Source organism: Hippopotamus amphibius, chromosome 1, assembly GCF_030028045.1.
Source record: "Hippopotamus amphibius kiboko isolate mHipAmp2 chromosome 1, mHipAmp2.hap2, whole genome shotgun sequence".
In the NCBI taxonomy this organism is placed as follows: domain Eukaryota; kingdom Metazoa; phylum Chordata; class Mammalia; order Artiodactyla; family Hippopotamidae; genus Hippopotamus; species Hippopotamus amphibius.
In genome coordinates this window covers 168,295,223-168,308,886 of record NC_080186.1, presented here as the reverse complement: position 1 = coordinate 168,308,886, position 13,664 = coordinate 168,295,223, and the positions used below count along the sequence as shown (strand labels likewise).

The 13,664-nt window shown below is 38.3% G+C and overlaps 1 protein-coding gene and 1 long non-coding RNA gene across 6 annotated transcripts in view; one reads left to right on the top strand and one right to left on the bottom strand.

Annotated features, from left to right (window-relative positions):
- LOC130853523 (uncharacterized) overlaps positions 1-13,664 on the bottom strand; it is a 65,709-nt gene that overhangs the window by 50,864 nt on the left and 1,181 nt on the right. The gene's annotated exons all lie outside the window — the stretch shown is intronic.
- LOC130853516 (60S ribosomal protein L39-like) lies at positions 9,431-9,618 on the top strand. Its single transcript, XM_057735524.1, has one exon. It carries the CDS (start codon positions 9,431-9,433, stop codon positions 9,584-9,586), a length of 156 nt encoding a protein of 51 aa, XP_057591507.1. The 3' UTR covers positions 9,587-9,618.

Sequence of the window (13,664 nt, the reverse complement as noted above, 5' to 3'; positions counted from 1 at the left end):
TCCGGGTCTTAGTTGTGGTATGTGGGATCTTCGTTGCGGCACGTGGGATCTTTCAGTTGCAGCATGATGACTTCTGAGTTTCAGCATGCATGTGGGATCTAGTTCCCCAACCAGGGAACAAACCTGGGCGCCCTGCATTGGGAGCATGGAGTCTTACCCACTTGACCACTAGGGAAGTCCCTCAGTCAGAGTTTTTAGAAGCTAAAGTCCTTACAATGGTCTATAAGTAGGATGATCCCATGTCCTGCTTTTCCCAGGACAACTGCAGCTTCCATCTATAGACCTAGTGTAATTATTAATACCTCCCCCACCTTTCACTCTTAAAATGTCCCAATTTGGATGATAAATTGTATATGATCACCCAAATTTTAGGGCCCTACTCCATGTGTCCCCACCCTTTAGCTCCTTGACTTCATCTCCTATTACTCTCTCCATTGCTGTCTTCATTCAGGCTACTCAGGCCTTGCTCTCCTTTGAACATGCTACATATACTTTATTTTTTTTTTTATTTTATTAAAGTATAGTTGATTTATAATGTGTTTAATTTCTGCTGCATAGCAAAGTGGCTCAGTTATACATACATATATGTATATAATATACATATATTCTTTTTCATATTCTTTTCCATTATGGTTTATCATAGGATATTGAATGTAGTTCCCTGTGCTATACGGTAGGACCTTGTTGTTTATTACATATAGTTCTGCATGTTCCCTCTTCTTGGGAATGCTCTTCCCAGGTATTTACATGGCTGGCTCCCTTACTTCCTTTATGTCTTTGCTCAAATGTCACCTGCCTAGTCAATCCTTCCCTGAAGACCCTACTTAAAATTATATCCTGTTCTCTTTTTGTCCTAACTTATCCATCTCTGCTTCATTTTTCTCCAATCACTCCCTGACATCCTAGCTAATTTATTTCCTCACTTTGCATTCTTCTCTTTCCTTATGGAGCTTACATTCTATGAGAAGCATTTCTGTCTCCTCAGTAGTTAGAACAGTGCTTGGCACATAGTAGGTGCTCAATAAATATTTGTTGAAAAAAATGAATGAATGTGTTATTATCATTATTATAGTTAAATGGGCAAAAGAAGTTAGTTTTCAAACAAGAAAACATTGGCTGGCCAATAAACATACAAAAAAAAAGTGTTCTTGGGTATGCCCCCATGGTCCAGTGGTTAGGACTCCACACTTTCACTGCTGAGGGCCCGGGTTCAATCCCTGATCAGGGAACTAAGATTCCACAAGCCAGGTGGTCAAAAAAAAAATAAAGGTCTTGCTTCACAAGTGAAGTGACAATGTGATGCCATTTTCCATGTAACACATTAACACAAATGACAAAATGACTATATTCAATATTGAGTATGATGAGAAACACTCTCATGTTCTTCTGGTGGGAATGTAAACTGGTTTATTTTTTCTAGAAAATAAATGGCAAAGTGTTTCCAGAGCCTTAAAATGCCTGGAATTTTTTTTTTGATGTAGTAACTCAACAACTAAGAAATAATCAGAGATATATGAAATATTTATGCATGTAGATGTTTATCAAAGCATTATTTGCAATCTTAAAAAATTAAGTATGGCCTAGCAAAGGAGTTGAAAGACTTGTACACTGAAAATATGAAACACTGCTAAAAGAAATCAAAGAAGATACAAATAAATGGAAAGACACACCATGCTTATGGATTGGAAGACTCAAATATCATAGAAATGTCCATACTAACCAAACTGATCTACAGATTCAATGCAATCTCTATCAAAATCTCAATGGCATTTTTTGCAGAACTAGGAGAAAACCATCCTAAAACTCATATGGAATCTCTCTCTCTCTCTCTCTTTTTTTAATATTTACTTATTTATTTGGTTGTGGCATATGGGCTCTTTAGTTGCAGCTTGAGGGCTCCTTAGTTGTGGCATGCAAACTCTTAGTTGCGGCATGCATGTAGGATCTAGTTCTCTGACCAGGGATCGAACCTGGGCCCCCTGCATTGGGAGCACTGAGTCTTAACCACTGTGCACCAGGGAAGTCCCTCATATGGAATCTTAAGGAACCCTGAAATAGCCAAAACAATCTTGACAAAGAAGGAAAGAACTGGAGGCCTCTCACTTCCTGGTTTCAAAAATAATACTATAAAGCAACAGTAATCAAGACAGTGTGGTACTGGCATAAAGTAAGATATATGAACTAATGGAACAGAATAGAGAGCCCAGAAATAAACTCTTGAATATATGGCCAAATTATTTTCGACAAGCATGCCAAGACTACACAATGGGGAAAGGACAGTCTCTTCAATAAATGTTTTTTTTTTAAAAAACTGGACATTCATGTGCAAAAGAATGAAATTGGACCATACCCTACACCATGTACAAAAATTAAAACAGACCTAAGTGTAAGACCTAAAACTATAAAACTCTGAGAAGAAGAGCTTCAGGACATTGAATTTGGCAATAATTTCTTGGCTAAGACACCAAAGCATTGGTGACAAAAGCAAAAACAGACAAATGGACTACATCAAACTTAAAAACTTCCAAGTGTCTAAGGAAACACCAGAACAAAAAGGCAATCTATGGAATGAGAGAAAATATTTGCAAATCACATATCTGATAAAGGGTTAATATCCAGAATACTTCTACAACTCAACAACAAAAAAACAAATAACCTGATTTTAAAAATGGGGAAAGGAACTGAATAGACAGTTCTCCAAAGAAGATATAAAAATGGCCTGCATGCATATGAAATGATGCTCAATATCACTAATCATTAAAGAAATGCAAATGAAAACCACAATGAGATACCACCTCATACCCATTAGGATGGCTGCTATCAAAAGAACAGAAAACACGTATTGGTGAGCATGTGGAGAAACTGGAATCCTTGTGCACCGTTGGCGAGAATGTAAGATGGTGCAGCCATCAATTCCATTCCTGGGTAGATATCCAAAATAATTCAAAGCAGGATCTCAAAGAGCTATTTGCACACCCATGTTCATCACAGCATTATTCACAATAGCAGAGCTAGAAGTAGACCAAATGTCCATCTACAGATGAGTGGATAAAGAAAATGTGGTTTATATATACAATGGAATGTTATAAAGCCTTAAAAAAGGAGGAACCTTAAGGACACTATGCTAAGTGAAATAAGCAGTCACAAAAGGACAAATTCTGTATGATTCCACTCATATGAAGTATCTAAAACAGTCAAAATTATAGAAACACAAATTAGAAAGATGGTTACCAAGGGTGGGGGAAGAGGGAAAAAGAAAGGAGGAGGAGTTAGTGCTTGGTGCATTTTGGTTTTGCAAGATGAAAAAGTTCTAGAGGTCTGTGCACAAGAATATAAATATATTTAATACTACAGAACTGCACACTTAAAAATAGGTAAGATGGGGGCTTCCTAGGTGGTGCAGTGGTTAAGAATCCGCCTACCAATGCAGAGGTCACGGGTTCGATCCCTGCTCCAGGAAGATCCCACATGCCGCGGAGCAACTAAGCCCGTGTGCCACAAAAAAAAAAAAATAGGTAAGATGGTAAAATTTAATGTTTTTTAATCAATTTTAAAAACAGTATAGAAATAGTTAAATAACGATGTGTGTTTTTATTATTTTTTTAAAGATTTTTTTTTTTGATGTGGACCATTTTTTTTAAGTCTTACTGAATTTGTTACGATATTGCTACTGTTTTTATGTTTTGGTTTTTTGGCCCTGAGGCATGTGGGATCTTAGTTTGCCGCCCAGGGATCAAACCTGCACCCCCTGCACTGGAAGGCCAAGTCTTAACCACGGGACCACCAGGGAAGTTCTGGTGCGTCTTTATGAAAGAATAATATTCAGCCTTTAAAAATAGTGTTTAAGAATTATTTTTAATAAAATGATAAATACTTGTGATATAATGCAAGTAGTTTTAAAAGTATACAATAGTATTGACCAATTAATGACTGTATGCATGAATAAACTATGTTTAAAGGGCATGGGAAAAAAACTAGAAGGAAATATCTCAAGGTATTAACAGTAGGTATGTTTGGATGGGGAATTATAGATGACTTCTATTTTAGTTTTCTTTCTATAGTTTTCCATACTTTATAATTGTTACACAAATAACGTATTTTTATAATCATATAGAAGTTAAAAAGTAAAAAATTTTTATTTTGAGTGTCAACTCAATAAAAGTTTTTATTTTTTTAACTCCTATATGATAATAAAGTGCACAGTCCTGGGAAGCAAAGATGAAAAACATGAAGAATGTAAAATCAGAGCTCTCCATGGGCTCAGTCTAGCCAGATTATAAACTCCTTCCTTTGTGGCCTCAGCCACTAGCCCAGTGCCCAACCTGGAGCTGAGCTCTGTGGAGCTCAAACCCAGGTCAAAGTCATTTTCTGCCATCCAGACCTCGGCATTTTTCTCTCTCCTCTCACTCTGCTTGAGCAGCAGTCACCTCTACCCTGATTTAGACCAAGTTGAATTTGCTCTGCTGAGGTGAATTACCTTATCATAAGGTTATATTTAACAGACTGCTGAATGGGTCACCAAAAATTATGAGGATTTGAACTATCACCCAGTGCCTCTGTGTTACCATAGAAATGTCTGAAAGCTGATTTTGAGAGCGCTGAAACCATCTCTCTCCAACACTGAAAAGTTAATCCCTTTGTCAAATACTCTCATTTTGACTCCCCTCTGTCCCTGCATAGCCCACTGTCTCACCCTCCCACTGTTTCCTTCCCTTCTACTGTGTCCTCTGAAACCCCAACTCCACTGTGGACAGACCGCTTTCCTCCATCAAGAATATCCCTGGGTTGCTCTCGCCATGTCCTCGCCTCAAATGGAGGCTCTTTCTTTTCCACTTCCTATGAACATCAGAGCCAGGTAAGGTTTCAGGATTTTCCCTGTTCCCCACCATAACTCCTTCACCTTCATATATATAAAATGTCTCCTTCGAGGTCTATGCTGTGTCCTTCTGGTTGCTGTTACCAACAATCTGCTAGTTGCTCATCCACATTCTGTGAGTTCTCTGGAACCTGATCTGAGGTATTGATGGCTTTTGTGCTCAGGACAATGAGTAATCCTACACCACATCCTCATAATACCTGACCTTTACCAGCTCTATAATCCCTCCCTGTCAAGGACACACCCTGGGCCCGGTCATCAGTCACAACAACTCCACCTCATTCCAGGACCTTTTATTTTCCTCACAACCCTTTAGCTCTGACCTTGACATCCTTTCCTTTCCCTTTCAGTTTCTACCTCACGATCCCCTCAATTCACTCATACCACTACCCTAGTCCTTTTGTTTACTAATCTTGCAAAATCTAAGCCCAAGATAAGTCAAACCATTTAACTCTTCACTCTTAATGTGCTCCTGAATTAAGATACAGAAGGGAAGAGGGATCATTGATGGGCTGGAGGAACATGTGGGTTGGGAGAGTGACAAGTGTGGTGAAAGTCCAGCCGTGACAGAAAAGATAAATTTGTAGAGACACCAATTCACATGGTTGTGTGTGTCCCAGAGTAGGAATGAAATGCGCAACTGGTTGGATTTGGGGCTTTGCATACAGGTGAGCAGAATGACAAGACAATGGAGGAACTGAGATTGAAGCAAAGGACCGTAGTATCTAGATGGAAGATGAAAGGGAGTAAAAACATGACACTTCTGTTGATCTTAGCATGCCATGTCTATCAACCTTCTTTTTCTTTTTTTGGTATATGAGAACCTGGCACAGTGTTAAGATCCAAAGTGTTCAAAAGAAGAGACTGCAGATCAGCCTAACTATCTTTCTTGGACCATTCACTACCAACAAAGACGTGACTATGGTGATATGAAACCTAAGGAGACTGAATGCTGTGAGTTGGTAAGGGCTGAGGGATAAATTTTATTTTTCATAATAACAAGAGTACTAATTAACAGTGTAGGCTTGAGGCGGACAGACCAGAGTTTTAATTTGACCCTGCCACATACTAACTATAATAACTGGGTAAATTACTTACTTCAGTTTCTCTATCTGTAAAGTGAGGACAATAAGAATATCTTATACAGCTCTTGTGAGGACTAAATGATGTCTTGGGCTATTGTTAGTATTGCTATTGTAATAATACAATAGCAGAGTGTTGATACTTTCCCAGGAATTTCTAATTTCTAACCTGACATCTAGCTCAAAAGATTAATATATTAATCTTCAATAACTTATATTATCCAAATTTAACTCAGTCAAAACCTTCTGATATTTTCCTATAGAATCTTACTCCAGTATAACTGTATCCCATAAGGAAACCTATGTGTTCCTATGTATCTTCTCTCTTGGTTGATCTCATCCAGACCCGTGGCTATAAATACCATCCATATGTGGATAACGCTCTAATTTATATCTCATTCTGACCTCTCCCATGATCCTCAGACTCATATATACAACTATCTCCAGACTTATATTTAAACATAAATTTAAAATATTAATACATTTAAATATAAGTTTATATTTAAAACAAAACTTTTGCACAGGCAACAAAAGAAAAAATCGATAAAAGTGAACTACGTCAAAACTTAAAACTTCTGTACATAAAAGGATCTGATCAACAGAGTAAAAAGGCAACCTGTGGAATGGGAGAAAATATATGGAAACCATATATCTTATAAGGGGTTACTGTCCAGAATATTTTTAAAAAACTCCTACAACAATCCCATCCTCGTCGCCAAAAAAAAAAGAAAAAAGAAAAACAAAAACTCCTACAACACAACAACAAAAATAACCCAATTAAGATGGGCAAAGGACTTGAATAGACATTTCTTCAAAGAAAATATACAAATGACCAATAAGCACATGAAACAATGCTCAATATCACTAACCATCAGGGAAATACAAATCAAAATCACAATGAGATACCACCTCACACCTTGTTAGGATAGCTACTATTGAAAAAAGAGAAAATAACAAGTGTCAAGGAGGATGCAGCAAAATTGGGACCTTTGTGCACTGTTGTAAAATGATGCAGTCCCTATGGAAAACAGTATGGCAGTTTCCCTCAAAATTAAAAATAGAGCTACTGTATAATCCAGGACTTCCATCTCTAGGTATATACTCAAAGAACTGAAAGCATGGACTTGAAGAGATATTTATACACCTATTGTTCACATTGTTCACAATAGCCAAAAGATGGAAGCAACCCAAGTGTCCATTGACAGATGAATGGAAAAACAAACTGAGGAATATTATTCATACATACAGTGGCATATTATTCAGCCTTAAAGGGAAGAAAATTCTGACAACTGCTATAGCACAGATCAACCTTGAGGACATTATGCTTACTGAAATAAGCAGTCACAAAAGGACAAATACTGTATGATTCCATTTATATGAGGTACCTAGAATGGTCAAATTCACAGAGACAGAAAGTAGAAGGGTGGTTGCCAGGGGCTGGGGGGAGTGGGGAGTGGGCAGTTATTGTTTAATGGACACAGAGTTTCAATTTTGCAAATTGGAAAGAGTTCTAGAAATGGAGGATGGTGATGGTTGTAAAACAATGTGAATGTAGTTAACACCCCTGAACTGTACAGGTAAAAAGAGTCAAGATGATAAATTTCATAATGTGTATTTTACCACAATAAAAAACTTTTAATTAAAATAAAGTAAAACTCTTAATTTCCCCCCACTCACCCAATTTCCTCATTCCAAAATCTGGTGCCAAGTTGCTTAAGCCAAAAATCCAGGAGTCATCCTTAATTTATTCTCTCATCCCCATATCCAATAGTAAGTCATGTTACCTTTTGCTTCCAAAATGTATTCTGAATTCATCCTCTTATCTCTTCCACAGATACCACTCTACTTCAGGCCATCCTATGCTCTTGCCTGTGACGCTGCAATAGCTTCCTAACCAGTCGACCTATTTTCATTCTTGTCCTCTGCAGTCAATTCTCCACATAGCAGCCAGAGTACTTTCTATGATAGAAATCACTCCTTGTCCTTTCTCTGCTTGAAAATACTGATGGTTTCTCATTGCACCAAGTATAAAATTCAAACTCCTTGCCACTGTCTACAAAGCACTAGATGATCTGGCCTCTTGCCAACGTGGGACCTTATGTCCCACCACTACTCATTTTGATCACCATGTTCCAGTCACGCTGGTCTTCCCTCTATTGCTCGAACACCCCAAATGCATACCCTCACCTCACAGCCTTTGCGCTCGCTGCCCCTCTGCTTGGAACACTGTCTTCCCAGTGCCTCACATCATAGGTTCCTTCTCAACCCTGCTTCTCAGATATTACTTTCTCAGATAAATATTCTCTCACCATTCAGTCTAAAGTAGCCACCCACTGACTGTCACTCTTTACACCATCATGCTCTTTTATCCCTACTTGGCACTTAACCACTATTTGAATTTCATATTTATTTTCACAAGTTTATTGTCAGTTCTACCATCTCCCAACTGAAAATGTGAGCTCCGTGAGAACAGAAATCTTGCTTTTCTCAATTCTCAGAACAGGGTTAGGCACATAACAGCCTATTCAAATATTTGCTGAATGAACAAACAAGTGAGTAACATTAATGACCCAATTTTCCTTCTATGTCACACATATATATAAAGGCCTTTGGGGAAAACTTGTATTTCTAACATTAGCTGTCACCAAAGTCTTCTCCATCTATTCTAGAATGTGATAACCAGCCTTTAAAATGCAAACAGCCTATTTCACATCTCATTTTATGAAGATATACCTGAAGGGAACAAGTTTACATTCCTAACCCCACTCAGGTTTGTGGCAATGAGTAATCATTTACATGGAATTTGAAAACTTTCATGTGTTTTTTTTTTTATAAATTTATTTATTTATTTATTTATTTATTTATTTATTTATTTATTTTATTGGCTGTGTTGGGTCTTTTCTGATGTGCACGGGTTTTCTTTTTAGTTGCAGTGAGTGGGGGCTACTCTTCGTTGTGGTGCGCGGGCTCCTCATTGCCATGGCTTCTCTTGTTGCAGAGCACGGGCTCTAGGTGCATGGGCTTCAGTAGTTGCAGCACATGGGCTCAATAGTTGTGGCTCACGGGCTCTAAAGCGCAGGCTCAATAGTTGTGGCGCACGGGCTTAGTTGCTCCGCAGCATGTGGGATCTTCCTGGAGCAGGGATCGAACCTGTGTCCCCTGCATTGGCAGGTGGACTCTTAACCACTGCGCCACCTAGGAAGCCCACTTTCATGTGTTCTTGAAGCCAAATTGTGGGTTTTCACATTGGAAATTACACTCTTTCAAAGGAAAAGTCTGGACATCTAAGTCCTCAAAAAATTGTTCAAAGTATTTGATTATATAATTTTCTAGTCTACAGAATGTTTCAAGGCCCATTCTTTTCATGATTAGTTACCTATCTGTCCAGGCCAAAACAGACTAGCATTAAAATATAGAATCAGCTCTTTTCTCTTCTCCACCATCCTCTGCGTGGCTGAATTAGCTCCTCACCATGCCTTCTCACGAGACTTTCAGAATCAAGCGATTCCTGGCCAAGAAACAAAAGCAGCATCATCCCATTCCCCAACGGATTCTAACGAAGACTGGTAATAAAATCAGGTACAACTCCAAGAGAATACACTGGAGAAGAACCAAGCTAGGTCTATAAGGAGGCTCACATATGAAGTATCACACATTTATGTTGTGTCAAGGTCACTTGCATCTTACCATATCAGAACATCACTATTGTCAAAATAGCTGCACTTGTCTGGAAATGGGAAAAATGGAATGTTGCCTCTTCTTCTCTTGATGTGTCCGCACCAATGCTCACTGTCAGGACTGCTAATAAATACATGATACCTACTGTTGGGAAAAAAATGTAGAATCATAGTAACAGTACAAATGTGACTTCTCTGGCCCTCCTATTTGTGCAACTCCAATCTCCTTCAAAGTCAAACCTCCAACCACAGTTGAGCTCATGAATATAGACTGCTCTTTTTCTCTTTTCTGAGATGTATCTGTAGTGGACACCCAGAGAACAGCAGAAAAGTGCTGTATACCCACTGACAACTGAATTCCTGCAATGCCAAGCTCAGCCACAACTGCTCTACTGTACCCAAAATGCTGATATGCATGAGTGATGACATGCCACTTGGGATATTGTCTGATGAGGCGGATAGATTCCTGTTCCTCCACTCTTGTGTCATACTCTGAGGTTATGAGGCCAAGGCAAACAATGCCGGACGGAGATCTTAGCAAAAATAGCTATTTCAGATTTTGTTCAAGGTCCCCTTTCCATAAAATCTGTACACAATCTTTGGGATCAACAGCAGAGGCTGGACAGACCCTCTGAATCCTCCTCCATTCTGATGCGCAATATTGGACTTAGCCTTGACCCTCTACTCTTTTTTTCTCAAAAGGAGTTCTTTCTTGGAGGCTTCCTCTTCCTCAGGCAAATAAGTAGTGACTGCTTCATCCCACACAACCTACAGACACGTCCAAAGGTGCTTCTTTAGAGTCAGTAATCAAAATAAAACTATTAATTATAGCTAATATTTATTTCACACTTCATGTGTCATAGGTACTGAGCTAAGCACTATCATCTGGGAAACTGAGGCTTGGAAAGCTTTAAACACTTCCCAAACCAGGACTTGAAGGAGTCAGCAATTGAATACTGAGCTTTATACAGAGGTTATGCTTTTAACCAAGACACTATGCTATCTCTTGTCAGGGAAATAAATTATAAAGTTTATCTGTAAAATTCTATTCTGTTGAAAAGAAGGTAAAACAAATCAAGCAGTTACAGATGTTTATTCTCCTGTATTTTAATTCAACATATTGTTCAATAGTGTATTAGTTCTATATTGCTGCATAACAAAGTACCCCATAATTTAGCAGCTTAAGACAGTGAACATTTATCTCTCACAATTGATGAGGTTCAGGAATCTGGGAGCTACCTTAGCTGGGTGGTTCTGGCTCACGGTTTTCTCATGAGGTTGCAGTCAAGCTATGGGCTAGGGCTACAGTCATCTGAAGACTCAACTGATGCTGAAGTTGCCGCTCACAATCAGGTCAGAGCGCTTTAGTTCCTCACTGGCTGTTGGCAGGAGTCTTCATTCTTTGCCATCACCTGGGACACTCAAAGGGCTGCTTACAACATGGCAGGCAACTTGCCTCTCCCAAAGAAAGAGACAGAGAGAGAGAGAGAAAGAGAAAACATCTAAGAGGGAAGTTACTTTAAAATGTAATCATTGAAGTGATGAAACATCACTTGTGCTATATGCTGTTGGTCATATGGATCAATCCTGGTACAAAGTGGGAGGAGATTACACAAGGATACGAATACTGTCAGCCAAAAAAAAAAAAAAATGCAGGAGGCTATAAATAAGAGTTTACTTGGAGTCATAAGAATTGCAGTTCAGGAGACACAGATCAGGGTAACCCTGAAGGAGTGTTCCATGGAAGAGAAAGAATCAGGGGTTTATAAAGACAAAAAGCCAGATGATCTTATTTACAAAGCAGAAATAGAGACACAGACATAGAGAACAAATGTATGGATACCAAGGCGGAAAGGTGGGGGTGGGATGAATTGGGAGATTGGGATTGACATATATATACACTATTGATACTATGTATAAAATAGATAACTACTGAGAACCTACTGTATAGCTCAAGGAACTCTACTCAGTGCTCTGTGGTGACCTAAATGGGAAGGAAACCCAGAAAAGAGGGGCTATATATATATATGTATAGCTGATTCACTATGCTGTACAGTAGAAACTAACACAACATTGTAAAGTAACTATACTCCAATAAAAATTAAAACAAAAAATAAAAATAGCAACAACCATTTAAAAAAAAAAAAGACAAAAAGCCGTGGAGGTTGTGAAAAGTTGCTTGGCAAGAATTATAACTGACTCTGATGCAAGTCAGAAAATAGTTGTCCTTAAGGAATCATGAGTTGTTTTAGGGTAGGAATCTGATAAGTAGACAGACTATCACAAGTTAATTTAGGGTATGGGTCCCAATAATTAGTTTGAGTTAGCTGGAATGACTTCATCAGGTCAAAAGGTCAGATTCCATCCAGACTGAGATGTCCATAAATCATACTTCTTTAATGGCCTCTGCCTCCATTTTATAAAGCTCTCTTAGCAATACTGACTCAATTTTGATTTTCGTTACATAATACCAGGACACAAGGATCATTGGGTGCTGTCTTGGAGACCAACTACCACATCTGCTAATATTTTAATCCATTTAATCTAGTGTTCTAACCCTGAATCTATCTACCATATATGTCAGTTTTATTTTCTCTTATTTATAAAATAGGAACATCCTAATTCAGAATCTTGAGGGTTAAAGGGCCTCAGGTAATTGATTCTCTCAGATTCTGAGTTCAATCTCTTTTTTTAAAGATGCAATTTAAATAATAACAACATTCAGAGAGTAATCCCTGCCCCACCAATAACTGGAAGGCCCTGAGTTGCTCTTGGCTTTGTGCATGTGGACAAGCCATTTATGAGAAATGGTTTGTTTTCTTTTCAAGATCTGCAGCTTCTTCTGTAGCCTAGTAAATTGTTTCCAAACCCTTTCAGGACTTTTTTCTGATGCCCAACTGATATTTCTTAAAATAAGACTTTTTCATCTTGTTTGGTCTGGACACAGGTCAGCGTTTTTCTCATAGAAGCTTCCATTTATTTTGAAATATTAAAACAACTTTGAGAGTTGATACAAGAAAAAGGTTTATGTTCAAGAAGCTCGGTTTTCCTTTTCTGTTATTTTCAGTAAAGGACTGTTACTTGAGATAAGATGTTAGAAAGGATTAAGTTCATTTAATCCTAGCCAGGCACCTTCAGCAGGCAAGAATACTGGACAGTAAGTGTAAAGGAAATGACTGGGGCTTCCCTGGTTAAGAATCCGCCTGCCAATGCAGAGGACATGGGTTCAGTCCCTGATCCCTGGGCCTGGACGATCCCACATGCCGAGGAGCAACAAAGCCCGTGTGCCACAAATACTAAGTCTGTGCTCTCGAGCCCATGTGCCATAACTACCGAAGCCTGAGCCTAGAGCCCATGCTCCACAAAAAGAGAAGCCACTGGGCTGAGAAGCCCATGCACCACCACAAAGAGTAAACTCCGCTCTCCTCGAAAGCCCTGTGCAGCAATGAAGACCCAACGCAGCCAATAAATAAATAAACTAAAAAAACAAAGGAAATGACTAAGACTTGTGTGAAGAATTTTAGCCTAATTTTAAAAAAAACTACTGTGCTTTATGAAAATGTTTATTTCCTTGTGTGAAATATGCTGGCAAGGTTAGCTTCCCCTTCTCTATTTTTATCTTCAGTATAGAATATAATCACTGTTAAATAGTTTTTCCAACCGATTACACTTAAAAGTGTATATTTAGTTTTCTATCACTAAGCCACTATTATTATAAAAAGGAAAATGCTCCAATGTTAAATTTAGCAACCCTAATTCTTAAAAGCCTTAGGACAGTGCTGTGCAATAAGACAGCCCACAAGCTACATGTGGCTACTGAGCTCTTAAAATGTGGCTAATCCGAATTGAAATGTGCTATAAAATACACACTGGATTCTTAAGATTTAGCATGAAAATTTAAAAAATATACGATCTTATTTATGTAAGAATATAAAATATTCCAATAATTTCTATATTGATTACATTATGGAACAATAATGTTATGGATATATTGCATTAAACAAATACATTACTAAAATCAATTTCACC

Coding starts and splice junctions, on each gene's coding strand:
- LOC130853516 (XM_057735524.1), top strand. CDS start 9,431: ATGCCTTCTCACGAGACTTTCAGAATCAAGCGATTCCTGGCCAAGAAA.